A 13,696-nucleotide genomic window follows, 5' to 3' on the forward strand; every position below is an offset into this window, starting at 1 on the left:
GCACTGTTATGTTTCACAAAATCTTAGACTACTCTTCTTGTAATGCTTTTTAAAGGATATGTGACTGCAATTGATGGAGTTACTTATGTATGATGAGTAAAGTTTAGGGCGTTGCAGTGTAGCTTGCTTAAAAAGCAATTTTTCTATAAGCTTAAGCTGTGTCATATGACTAAGCGTTAAAAGAGAAATGATCAAACTCAAAACATGACATTGAATCTGGTTTATTGTTTCTTTCCTTTTTTTCTGTCTTCCCCCACCCCTTTTTCTGCTTAGGGAGTTCCAGGAATGGCTGGCAACGCTGGGGCAGTCGGTTACCCTGGCAGGCAGGTGCAGTAACTATATTAATGTCTTTGCCGTTTTGGGGTTTTTCTTGTTCTTTTCAAAAGTACCACACCTAACTCTTTTGGAAATAGTAATAGTATAAATGTATTTGTTTATATGCTATCATTTATCCTTGAAACAAAGCCCCCTCACAGGTAGTGCCCTTTAGGTAATGTTGAGTCTTGTGGCTTTCAAACTTGGATGGGTTAGATGCAGTAATGCTGTGTCTTTCTGGAATACATAAATGACATTACCAAAGTTCTGAATGTCTAAACACTACGCTCCTTCATAAACCTCTTGTGGTTCTATGTGTTTTATCTTCTTTATGTTTCAAGTCCAGAAGCAATAGGAAACCGCCTGTTGTAGTATAGTTCCTCCTGATTTTCACCAATGTATTTACTTCACTGCTGAAACTATTTCTTCAGCCCTTTAGGGAAACACAATATTAAAAGATTCCCACCCACCCCCCCCCCCCCCCCGATATTTGAGGAGAACCAATAAGGCCAGAAAGCAGCTTTCTATAAACAAAAGCATTTATATAAATATTTATTTTAATTTTTAATTTACATATAAGCGAACAGATACCTCAGTCCAGTAATACAAATAAGACACAAAGTAGAAACGTTCATTATTTTCCCTGTATAAAGGTATATGAATGAAAAGCAACAATTGACTTTGTGATGATGTGCCTGTTTAAAGGGTGAATTTGACCAATACTTCAGCATTTTGTTGGATTAGGTTTGTAATGGCTATATATTTTAAAGTTCCATTACAATATTTTACATAGTAATGGATGATAACATGTTTGTGTTGAATCACAGAAAGTGTTTAGAGCATTTGGCCTGCATATTATATTCTGCCATTGGCTTGAAAATAATTGGAAATGTATCCAAATATAAAAGCTTCTGAAAAATCCTGTGAAATTATGTCACTGTAATGCCACGTTACTGGGTCTGGAAAGAAATTTTGTCCCAGAAGAAATAATTTTAATGTAAAGGAAGCTTCAGTCATTGTCTAAGTTTCAGCCATGAATTAATGGGAGACCTTTCTGAACATGGTCCCAGGGGACTGCTTGATGTCACTCTCTTCAATCCTAATCAGTTTAAGAATATATTGCCAATTTATGGTTAACAAATACTGTTACAGTCCTTTTAAATAGAGCATATCTGGTTGTTTAAAATTAAGTACAACCCTTGTCTCTTTGTAATAGGGCTTAGCTGGACCAGAAGGTAACCCAGGTCCTAAAGGTGTAAGAGTAAGTAAGCGTTTTGGCATGCGTGTTTATTTTTACCTATACATAAGAAAAGTGATGAGGAGTTTCATTGTATGCTTGCTTGAACCACTCTCTCTTTACAGAACCTGCAAAAGAAAAAACATAGTATTTCTTTCAAAATACATTTAAGGATTTAATTCTTTTTTTCCCCATGGTGAGCAGAATAGAGCAGTCTTACATTGTTGCCCTTCCTCTCACTGGGAATGCATGCAGGCAAGAGAAGGAAAGCAATACCGAATGTGGGGGTGTGAGAGCTGGGAGTGAAGAGGAGTGGACGTTTCCTGCCTGAAGCATTATTTCCATAATAGAAGCTGTCAAGAAGGCAGACGTATCTGGCATTTGCAGTCTGTAACAGCTACAGAAGTTGATAAAGGGAAACAGTCTTGTCACATAAAAGTGATCTTGAGATTTTAGAACCATTCAGTTGTAGTCATGTATATGCCAGGGACTGAAGGCTCTTAATACTCTGCTGATTCAAGGTTTGCTTTTGATTGGTTTTTTTGTTTTGTATTTTGGGTTTTTTAATGGGTGCATGTGCATGCCTACATGTGCTTGTATAAGTATTTTTTCAGACTGACTCTCACCATCAGGCAGTAGGCATGGGTTTCCAGAAACTTGTGTGTTGCTGGTTACACCTAGGATTTGAAGGAGCCTTTTGCTAGGTGTTTTCAGGCCCTCAGCTCATGCTGTACAGGTTGCTGAGCAGTGTGCTGTGTTCACAAGTATCTATTAAAATAATTTTATTGCATTGCTAGATTTTCTATTGTCCTGTTTTTTTAATGATGTTACTAAAAGTCTTTACCTGTGGCAGCAGCTTAAACATATGTCTGTTTTTTGGGGGTGGGGTTTTTTGATGTTAGTTTTCATTACAGTGATGGAAAAAAATTAGTTTGTCAGGATCAAGTGCCAACAAATATTGCACCCTCAGGGACTGTATCTTTTACAATTCTTTGGTTTATTTTTGCTCAGGTTCTCAGTGCATTTTGTCTCATTCTGCTCTCAACCAACAAGACATTGAGTGATCCCAGTCATTTCCTGAAAAGTTACTACTTTTCTGTTTACACAAAGCTAAAAATGGCCAACATATGAGTAATTTTAGACAAAAATACCTGTCAGGTGTTAAGGTTAAGTCCTGTATATGAATTCTACAAGTAACTTCCAATAAAAATGATGATGCAGCCCTGTTTAGACATACTACTGTGCCATGGAGGTGTATAGCAACATGACTCAACGTATCTTTAGAGCTGTAAGTTTAGAACATTGTTGCAATTAAACTACACTCTGTTTCTCAGCTGGTTTAAGAAACTAAGGAAGTGCCTTTGTTTTCCTTACTCTCATTAGGGCTGGATGACAACATGGGCAGTCTTTCATGATTTAAAAAACAAAAAAACCCCACAAAGGCAACCCAAAAAACCAAATCATTACAATTGGAGGACTGGAGAGAGAGAGATGAAAGCAAGGGATTCTTTTTTAGTAATATTTTTGTTCCAACCTCAGTTTGAATCTAGTAGAGCAGAATCCATCTATACTACAATTTTTGTCATTTCTGCTGAGTCAACAGCATGTTTCTGTGTTCATACAAATGATTATATCAGAGGATATATTTCTGACTTTCTGAGGGGAAGGTGGGAGAGATGCATTGTGGCTGAAATTTAAGAAAAAACATTCTGCTTATGACAAGGTAAACTTTCTAGGACTCTTGTATATAGCAGTGATCACACAGTGTTATTAGAGATGAGAACATCTTTTCTGATGTATTTCATACATAAGGTCAACTTCAGTAGCTTTTTCATGTTTCATTTATTCTAATAAATAAGGTCTCTGATGCAACTCTTTCTTACTGGAACACTTCCTTAGTACTTCTTTATTAATTGATTCTGTACCCTTATAATAGGAAATTGCTCTTGCTGTTGGTTGGAGAGTAAATCCTAGTCACATTTAAATTGATTGAGCTTCACTAGTAATTTTAAATGAGCCTAAATTCAGTCCCTGGATCTTGAACCCACAGATGGCCAATACTGAGGGACAAGCAGCATTGGTGGGAAGCAGCCTTGTAATCAAGAATTGTTCTTATGTTTTTAGGGTTTCATTGGACCTCCAGGTGTGGCAGGACAACCAGGACCTGAAGGAGAAAGGGTAGGTTTAATGGAACATTAATGAAATATTGATGTTTGGGTAGTAATGCAGTATATGTTAGAATGGGGAAAAATGTACAAGGTATAACCATTCATTTGAGTCTTTGTCTAAAAGCAAAACTGATGTGGAGGAAATTAAATAGGTCATATCTAATTAGTCTAATCAATGGAATGCATTGATGCTCTAGTTAAATGAGGAGCAGCTGTAAATTATTATTTGAATGTAATCAAGAGCTGCTAGGATTAGTGATATTTTTCTTACCGCCAAGGTCCATAATGAGTATTTTTCATTGAACCAATTTTGTTCAGTCAATAATTAATATTTTCCAGTTGTCAAATGATGTTTGCAACAAAGCCAATCATGGAAGTCTTAACCTCTCACTCTGTGCTTGAGCTTTTTCTTGCTTCTCTTGAGCACAAAGGATGTCTGGCCATGTGCTTTGATGGAAGCAGGATATGGCCCTTCATAGTTGTTCTGGTGTGGCTACAGTAAAGACAAGCAAAGTTTGTTTCTCCCCCCTGCCCCCTGTTATAGGACATTGTCTTCCATGATTCTTTGCTCAATTTTTTTTTTTAATGGTGCTTCTTCTCACACTGTCTTTTCCAATCAAATGCAGGTTTAGTTACTTGAATTTAAGCTATTGAAGAAAAGAAAACCTACTTATGATGGGTTATTTCTTTCTCAGGGCACCCCAGGCTTCCGTGGAAAAAGAGGCCCTAAAGGGAGACAGGTAAAGCTTCTACCACTTGTTGCAATTTCTGCTGCCAATATAAATGCATCTGTAATTCACTCTGTAACTTTAATCAGCTGAAAAATGTTAGTTTTATTTTTTCTATGGATGGCTTTTTATTGTTTCCAGTTAGTACTTTGCAGTACTGCAAATGCTGTGCAGGTTATAACTACTAGATGTTCTGAAGTGAGGAACACTTAACATGATGAGCCTGCTGGTTACTGATATCAGCTACCTGGGGGTTGAAAGATGACAGAAGCACATAAATATATTCTGTAAAATTAGTGTTAGCATAAGGTACAGATGTGATGCAAGCTTTGTAAGTCTGATTTTGGTGTTGCTTTGAATGCAAATCAGCTGCTTCTAATGTCTGATATTTCTGGACTATGGTAAATTAAAGCTGTCCTCAACATATATTTCTACAACTGCCAAGTGTACATTATCAAGGTTTACATATTTCCTGTGGTATATCTTCAATGCCAAGTGTTTTGTTTTCTGCTGCAACGTTATTATTTTAGGTCTTTGAAGCTATTCAGGAGTTTCCAATTTTAACTTGCTTGTGGTTTGAGATTGGTAACTGCGATAGCATTCTGCAGTCGTGCGCTCAGTTGCGCTCAGCAATTCAGATGACTTTCAGCTAGCATGTTGAACAAGCTTGTTTGCCATCATTTGGGCCTTGGTGTATGGTAAGAAAGTTGTGAAGGGTTCTGTTTAATTATATTTTGTTTTGTGTGTGACCTAACACCAGCCAAAAAAGGAGAACCTGGACAGAAAGCAAAGCTTTGGTTGTGCTCAGTGCATAAAAGAAAGGACATTGCAGCAGGGTACTCTGAAAACATGTTTTGCGTTATAATCTCATTCTCAGTGGCAAGTTTCACCAAGGCTTCTGATTGCCAGTATAGTAGTTTGTTTCAATCCTTAATAGTTGGTGCTGTGCATGCTGTGGTAAGCAGTTATTTTTCATTTACAATAACAACACATCTTCTATCAATGCCGAGTTATGCTCTGATAAGGACTTTTATTTATATAAATCATAGAAAGGTTTGGGTTGGAAGGGACCTCAAAGATCATCTAGTTCCAACCCCCCTGCTGCGGGCAGGGACACCCTCCACTAGACCACATTGCCCAAAGCCTCATCCAACCTGGCCTGAAACACTTCCAGGGATGGGGCATTCACAACCTCTCTGGGCAACCTGTTCCAGTGCCTCACCACTCTCACAGTAAAGAATTTCTTTCTAACATCTAATCTAAATTGACCCTCCTTCAGCTTAAACCCATTACCCCTTGTCCTGTCACTACACTCCCTGATAAACAGTCCCTCACCATCTTTCCTGTAGGCCCCCTTCAGAAACTCGTAAGCTGCAATTAGATCTCTCTGGAGCCGCCTTTTCTCCAGGCTGAACAACCCCAACTCTCTCAGCCTGTCCTCACAGGAGAGGTGCTCCATCCCTCTGATCAGCTTCGTGGCCCTCCTCTGGACTCGCTCCAACAGCTCCATGTCTCTCCTGTACTGGGGCCCCCAGAGCTGGACGCAGTACTCCAGGTGGGGTCTCACAAGAGCCAAGTAGAGGGGCAGGATCACCTCCCTTGACCTGCCGGTCACGCCTCTCCTGATGCAGCCCAGGACACGGTTGGCTTTCTGGGCTGCAAGCGCACACTGCTGGCTCATGTTGAGCTTCTCATCAATCAATACCCCCAAGTCCTTCTCCTCGGGGCTGCTCTCAATCCATTCCTCGCCCAGCCTATAATCATGCTTGGGATTGCGGCGACCCACATGCAGGACCTTGCACTTGGCCTTGTTGAAGTTCATGCGGTTCGCACAGGCTCACCTCTCCAGCCTGTCAAGGTCCCTCTGGATGGCATCCCTTCCCTCCAGCGTGTCAGCCACACCACACAGCTTGGTGTCATTGGCAAACTCGATCCCACTGTCCATGTCGCCAACAAAGATGTTGAACAAATCAATTCAGAGAGATTTCACAAAGGTGACAGCACCAAAACCACCTCTGCACATTGTCCGTTATTGCCTTCATTCAGACTCTGTAATGTCATTTCCTCAATCCCAAAGTTCATTCCACATTCTTTCTGTGATCTATAAAGTTCTTATTTAACTAAAGGCTGCTAATATAGGGACCAAACCAGGAGAGCAATCGCATGGGAACCTGTCTTGTAGTACTTTGCTGGATCACAAGTTTAGAGAATGCGTGTTATTTTAACCCCAGACAATGATAGCTGTGATCACAACATCTTTCAACACACTGTCCCAGAACTAACAACTCTGGTGCTTTGGTGCAGGGCACTGTCAATAAAGGAAATTTGTCATAGGAATTACATTGTGCCTTACGTTGGCTCCTCCCCTTGTGTTCTAGGATGCAACTTATTTCTTTGGATAAAACTTCTGTCAATAATAATTCTTGGGGGGAAAAACCCCTGTCTGACTGGCAGAGATCCTTCTGAAAGAAAACAGATCCCAAATATGATCTCGTTCTTGGAAAGCAATATTAAAGTGTAAGAAAAGTGGATCGTACAAGGGATTGTACACTTATAATTCAAAATGCTACTACTTAGCAGGTTTATTGAATAGTTATTCATATTTGTAATATCTCTGGCATATTCGAAATGGCACAAACTGTTCTTTATTATAAAGATTATAGAGTGAGATTTTGAATTTTAGATTAGTTTTGCGTACAATATACTTTAAAGAAAATATTTCATAGTAAAAGCATATGTATTCAATTTCTTTCTCTTGTATGCTTGTAATATGAAACTTGGCTAGTTCTGCAGTTTAATGCATTGTCTGTCCTGTTAGTATGATGCATAGTCATATTACATCCATGATATATACATGATATACTTTGACCTCAATTGGGGGAATGTTTTTATATAGTTTTATTCTATATGGGATTAGTTGCAACCAGTGGTCATTGTGACAGAACAGACCTTGTAAATTACATCAAGAATTTTAGTTGAGTCCATTGTAACTGTAAAAAAAGTTCAGGTTCTGTTTTATATTATAATTATGACTAGTCATCCTTTGTATGCTTTATAGTAATGTTAAATGATAATATTGATGTAATAAAACACTTGTACAGTAGTATTATTATTACTTCCAATTTTAGACTTTTCCAACTGTTCTTCTATGTTGCATTTTCCTTTCATTTTTCTACTTACTAAGATAGTTTTATCAGGATCAGTTAAAAGACACATGCTGTTGAGAATGGGATTATGATGACTGTGGGTAATCTGTCCCTTTCATAACTCATGATATGCTGGGTTCCTGCTGTATATAAACTGTCATCTGTGGCTTGCATCTATGATCTGGTGGCTGGTAAAACTGTCCCATTGGATCCTCCATTTCACTTTTGATGTCTCATTTGTGTGTGGTTTGGTTTTTTTAAATTCATGTGTGTTATGGCAATTCTGCCTCTTCCAACATCTACCAATGGTAGGCAGTACAAACAAAATATTATGCTATTAAGGAAAGGGTAGTGAATTAGTCTTTGCCTACATCCTATCAACTGGTAGCTTTTAACATCATAGGCACTGTCAAATACCCATTTTGCATGTGTGAGATTTTACGGTACGTTTTCAGAGTTGTGCAAAAATTTTGCCAATGTACAGATTGAGAATCAATGAAGTTTGCGTTACTAACCATTAACGTCTACTGTTTAAATGATAAAAGAGTAACCCTATAAAGACCTGTACTGTCAGATCTTACAATTATGGCTATAGATTCTTGTTTGTGAATTCCATGATCAGATCCTGAATAAAAATTTGGTTGTTGAGAGGCATTTCTATCTTTTTGCTTTCCTGAAGTTGCAGGAAAATGCAGAAAAAAAACTCCAACAAAAATCAACCCAAAAGATGGTACAGGGAGTGTTAAGCATGTCTCAGATTAATTCACGTGCATGCGTCTTGCATGATGATGGGAATTAAAAGCCTATTAGGTTGTTTCAACATATTGTTTTATCAGTGTGTGTGCATGTATATACACACACACAAAGTTGCATTAACTCTTATAGAATTTTGGTTTAAGTTATTACTAAAGCCAAATATGGTTTAAGCAGTGCTTAAACTAGTTTGGTTTATGATATGATTTTTCCACCTCCTTGCTGCAGTTCTATATTGTCTTCCTGACTGCTCTTCATACAATATTGTATGATGATGCATATCCCCTATTCCATTGAGGAAAGACACTGCTATACTAAATCCTGAGCTGGACAGCTATGTGAATGTCCTCCAAACAAAGTAGATTAAAAAGGCCAAATTGATTGTACCTTTGACCTGCAGCAGGTTTGAACACAGTCTTAGAGGTGAAAGGTTAATGCCTCAAAGTACTGTTCCTAATACACAAGGAGGGGTAAAAAGACATTCAACCATTGAAAAGACAAAGAAGAGTATTTAATGTAAAAAATTATTTTAAGAATGGAATTTGCTTCTTTTCCCTATGGAAAGGGACTAGTAATGCTGTGGTGCTTTGCGGCTGATTTCTTGAGGTCAGTGCATCTCTTGTTTATCTCAGTACTCTAATACTGTGCAAGATTTTTCAGTGCCAGGAGAAGTCTCTTTCCTGTGAGAAATAGCAAGATCAGCCTGGCAATAGTACACTGATAAAAATTAATTTAACAAAAACCCCAAACCAAACCACTTTTCCACACCAACTCATGTGCTTCTACAGTAGGCAACATCAGAAAGTGGTAAAACAATCTGTGAAACCCTGAGAGGAAGCAAGACAGATTACAGCCAGTAAAGTGGTGGATTTCCATTTTGGTTCACTTCTCATGTGAGAAGTGGAAATTCTGTTTCAAACTTCGATGATTGAGGTGGCCAGTCAGATTTCTTCCCTGTGCTGATAATGTAGTCTCTGAAGTTAAAACTCTAATAAAATGAATGAGGCTTTTCCATGTCTTGTTTGAGTTACTCTTTTCTCTAGATGGAGACTAAGGCAAGCGTTCGCATTGGTAAGGACAGTGTTGTGCCGGAAAGGTGGAAAAATTTGATTTCTAATCAACGTGTGTCACACCTGAGACTGCAACCATTAATATTTGGGGAAAAGTAAGGAAAGAACAAAAGACAGATGTTTCAGTAAATGCTGTAGGTAACAGGAGAAAAATTTTGAAGTAAAAATACTGAATGTGAAAAGAGACTCCAAGCAAACAATTCAAGTATTACCTGTTTAATATTACTCTTAAAGCATTCAGTGATCTGATTTTGCCCTGTGCTCACACTGTGTATAGTTACATCTTTTTTGGTTATGATTTTAGGAGACAAATACCACTATGCTGTTTGAACTGTGCAGCTGAAACCTTCTGCTTCTCCCATTCCTCCATCTCTCTCCCTGAATCCACTTGCAAATGTCCTAATTTCTAATAGCTATAGGAATTCAGTGTTCACACCAGCCTTCATGTCTTGGATAATAAAGAATAAGCATTCTCTCTTCTGCTTTAGGGTTTTCCAGGTGACTTGGGAAATAGAGGCCCCCCTGGCCCAGATGGGAATCCTGTAAGTATTGAATTGTGTGTTCATTAACATGGTGAAATTTGTAACACTCAGTATTGACTCTGCTCCCAAATGGAAAGGAGAATTTTGCCTCAAAAGCAATGTCTTGAATTCCACAGAAAAATTTTGGACTGTTACTTTTCCATGGAAATTTCTAGGATAGTACTGTAATAAGCAGTGGTATTAAAAAAAAAAAAAAAAAAAAAAAGGAAAGAACAGGAAAGCTGCTGAGAGAACAGAGTTTCCACTGCTGCATGTGCTGACTGCCTTGAGAATCAGATGTCTTGCTGTCCTCATTGCATTACTGATGAATGTTTTGTCTTCAAAAATTCTTGCATTGGATATGACTTTGCATGGTTTATTTTAAACCGTTATTCTAAGATCACCTTAACAAAATGGGATTCTGCATGCGTGCCAAAGCCTTAACTTTCATATGCTTATGCATTTGATAGTTGATTTCATCCTTTGAACTGCTACTGAATACAATTATGCTAGCATGTCATTTAGTGCATTATAATCAGTATGATAACAGCTTTGTCCTTGGCAGCATATGCAGGCTAAAGTGCTCTCGTGGTATGGTATTCAAACTGTGGCGCAGTCATGTCACTTCACTGGCTGCCCTCAAAGGAGCTTTACTGTCTTGCGGTATTTGTAGGGGAACTCTGGCTGCAGACCCCAAACTCAGATTTCCTTTGATATGAGAAACCAGTGAAAGGGCTTTGGGCCAGACAAGTGAACAGCAATAAGTGAAGAGCAGCTGATTTGAATCTGCTTTTATTGTTGGATGCTTCTTTGGAAACTGCTATCAGTTTGTCTCAAAAGGTTTGTCTGATATGGACCAGAGTCAGCAACTGGGCAGAGATGGTCTCCTTTTTGAAGGCCTGCCCTTTCCTAACACCCATCTTAAAAGTATTTTAGAAAAGCTTACATGAATTGTTCTGGGGGGTTATTGATGTCTGGTGACAAGATTTTGGAACGTGGGGAAAAAATTATTTTGCATTTCTGGTCCCTGAGGCAAAGTTCCTCTTGTGGGAATGTCAGGTGATGTCAGTATGGTGCTTTTCATCTTGAAAGCCCTCTGAGGGGTTGTGAGTGTCACCAGCTGCTTTGCAAATGATATAAAAAGGTGAGTTCTTCCTTCCCCTCCTGGTACTCTCAAGTCTCCCTCCTTTCTTGATAAAGCAGATACACTCTTTCCACAAGATCGGCAGAACAACAGTACTTCAGTAGAAACAAGCTCAGAAGGCCTGGATCTGAAATTACAGACTTGCACTTTACAAAGAAGCCTGTTTTAACACAAGCATTTGCAAACAAGTTCCTTCTAATCTGCCAAGACAGCTGCTGATCTTACTGCCTTCTCAGACAGGCAGCAACCTCTCTCCCCTCCTCCCCAAAAACAGCCCTGCAGGGCTTGTTCAGGCAAGGGGCCAGGGCTGCAGCTGCAGGGGGCTGCAATGCTAATGGGATACTTAGAGTCTGTGAGCTGGCAGTTAGGAGCAGGGGCTGCCTGGGAGGCCTGTGGTGGCAGGAACTTGAAGGGAAGACATTTCTTCCCATGTGCTGACTTGACACTAATGACATTTGTCTCCATGCCTAATTTCTTCTGCTTAACAGAGTAATGCCATCCTTCATTTCCACAACACCCTCTCAATTCTCTGAGGATGTCATGCCTTGGAGGACGTTGCTAGAACATTCAGCTTCCCCTGTGGTTAGTTTGGAGCAGGTTGGAGAAGGTGCCAAGGCATCTGAGGAGGTGGGAGAGCACAAAGGTGTCCTCTGCCATGCCCAGCAGCAATGCACTGTTGGGCAACTTCAGAATGGGCTCAGATTTGCTTGCATAAAAGTTCCCCTTTGCAGGCTGATGGGCTGTAGTGAACCCTATGTATGATTTCCGTTGAGTAGCAGGTCTTAGGTGTTGAGACAGCCTGCGTGAAACGTGCTGGCCTGAGGACTACGATACCCCTTTCACACAGGGCAAAGAGACTTGGCATCTGTTTTCCGTTGTCAGAATTTTAGTCTCTACTTAGTTAAACTTGAGTGCAACAGAGGCAGTAGTAGAGTGCCATTGAATTTTTCATAAAGAGAGTGTATTGTAGCCTTTCATTTGCAAAGGTCTTTCTATGAACTGAGCTGGTGTTCTATTTATCTTTCAAAGGAATCTTCATAAATTCTCATGGTGGGTTTTTCCCCCTCAAAAAATATTTTTTTTTCTTCTTCCCACTTTAAATATTGTGGTAACAAATCTCATATCTTTGATAATGCAGGAATGATTTCATGATGATTTTAAGCAGCGTGTTCCCTATACAGTGATAAGCTGTCATTCTGCAGGATCTCTCTATAAAAATCTCAATTGACTTGCTTTGCAGATCACTTTTGTTTATCACTAGGTATATTTTAAAATGGTAAAATTCAGATATTCTAAAACTCATTTTCTTTGAAGGGAATTGTTGGTGGTGTTGGTCCTCCTGGATTTCCAGGACTAAGAGTGAGTATGTTTTTACTACTTACTTTGATATGGCTTCATTAGAATATTTGTCTTGTATGTTTGTGAAATAATAAAAACAAATACAAGAATCCAGATTTTGTTTTTGTTACCCATGATTAATTAAAATCACTCTACAAATCAGCTGTCATATTGCTAGTATGGAGTACGTTTATGCTTGGTTTGGATTTGTATGCTTATTTCTGATCTGCTATGTCTGTAGTTTTTATTTGAAATAACCAAGTTTGCTACCTTATACCCATAAAGCCAATGTTACTTTTTGAAAAAGTGCAATACTTTCAAACATTTTAACATCCACAGCTCTCATTCATTCTTGTATATGGCTACCAAATTCTAAGCAGAATTAATTCCTAAGCAAAATTACTTTATCTTGTATAAAGTAACATATTAAAAAATGTTTTATGTTTTTAGAATAAGGTTGATTCTCATTTATGGAGTTGTAAGCTGTAGTTGTATAAATACAGTTGCGCCACAGAAACTCTGTGACATGAATGAGTCCCACAACAGGTGGACTCACAGTAAGGCTACACTTTCATACCATGTAGTGTTCTTCCCTTATTTAAAATAATTCATGTGTTTACTGGTAGAGGACCTGGATTTGATTCTTGATGTTGACTCAATCAAGGCTGGCTTCTCAGCCATGTTCATAGTTCCTAACGTGGGAGAAAATAGCATATTTACACTTGAATTAAGCCATGATTGTCTCCAGTGTGAGGGGTTTTTTTGATATCTGGGGATCCGAATCATTCTTGATAAGTTTGTTAGTTTACACTGATGGTCATATAACTTTTCCTTTGAAGTATGACAGTTGAGTTCCATTATTATTATCTTTTTAATATGTTCATAACAAAAAATATTCATGTAAGAAGTCCCTTGCTGCTTGATTGAGATTGTTATGGCATTGCTATAGTGAAGACACAGAAGTTTGGTCAAGGAACCCCTGTGGCTTCCAGCCTTCGTCGTGCAAACATGACTCATTGTGTTCTTGTCAGTTGACATATTTGACCCAATTGAACCACTCATGAGACTAGAGGTTGCACTCTGGAGAATTTGGTTTGAATTACAGTTTGCTTTTCTTTCTTACATGACCATATTTGGAATTTTATCTCAAGAACTTTCATAATTTTACAAGTCTCTGAGGTTTTTAAAAACTGCTATATATCACTTCCAAAGATAACTGTTACTGATTATTTTGACTAAAACTTAGCAGTTTAGCCCTTCCTAGAATTCATAAGCA

The 13,696-nt window shown here is 38.6% G+C and overlaps 1 protein-coding gene across 1 annotated transcript in view; it reads left to right on the forward strand.

The window, feature by feature from the left end:
- The window catches only part of COL24A1 (collagen type XXIV alpha 1 chain), a 148,215-nt gene that overhangs the window by 40,759 nt on the left and 93,760 nt on the right, over window positions 1-13,696 (forward strand). The window contains exons 9-14 of the mRNA XM_054833635.1: window positions 274-327; window positions 1,532-1,576; window positions 3,677-3,730; window positions 4,416-4,460; window positions 9,906-9,959; window positions 12,397-12,441. Of these exons, the coding sequence (XP_054689610.1) occupies window positions 274-327; window positions 1,532-1,576; window positions 3,677-3,730; window positions 4,416-4,460; window positions 9,906-9,959; window positions 12,397-12,441 (297 nt within the window). The remainder of the gene's footprint in view (window positions 1-273; window positions 328-1,531; window positions 1,577-3,676; window positions 3,731-4,415; window positions 4,461-9,905; window positions 9,960-12,396; window positions 12,442-13,696) is intronic.

The sequence above is a fragment of the Grus americana genome, chromosome 8 (genome assembly GCF_028858705.1).
Source record: "Grus americana isolate bGruAme1 chromosome 8, bGruAme1.mat, whole genome shotgun sequence".
Classification (NCBI taxonomy): Eukaryota; Metazoa; Chordata; class Aves; order Gruiformes; family Gruidae; genus Grus; species Grus americana.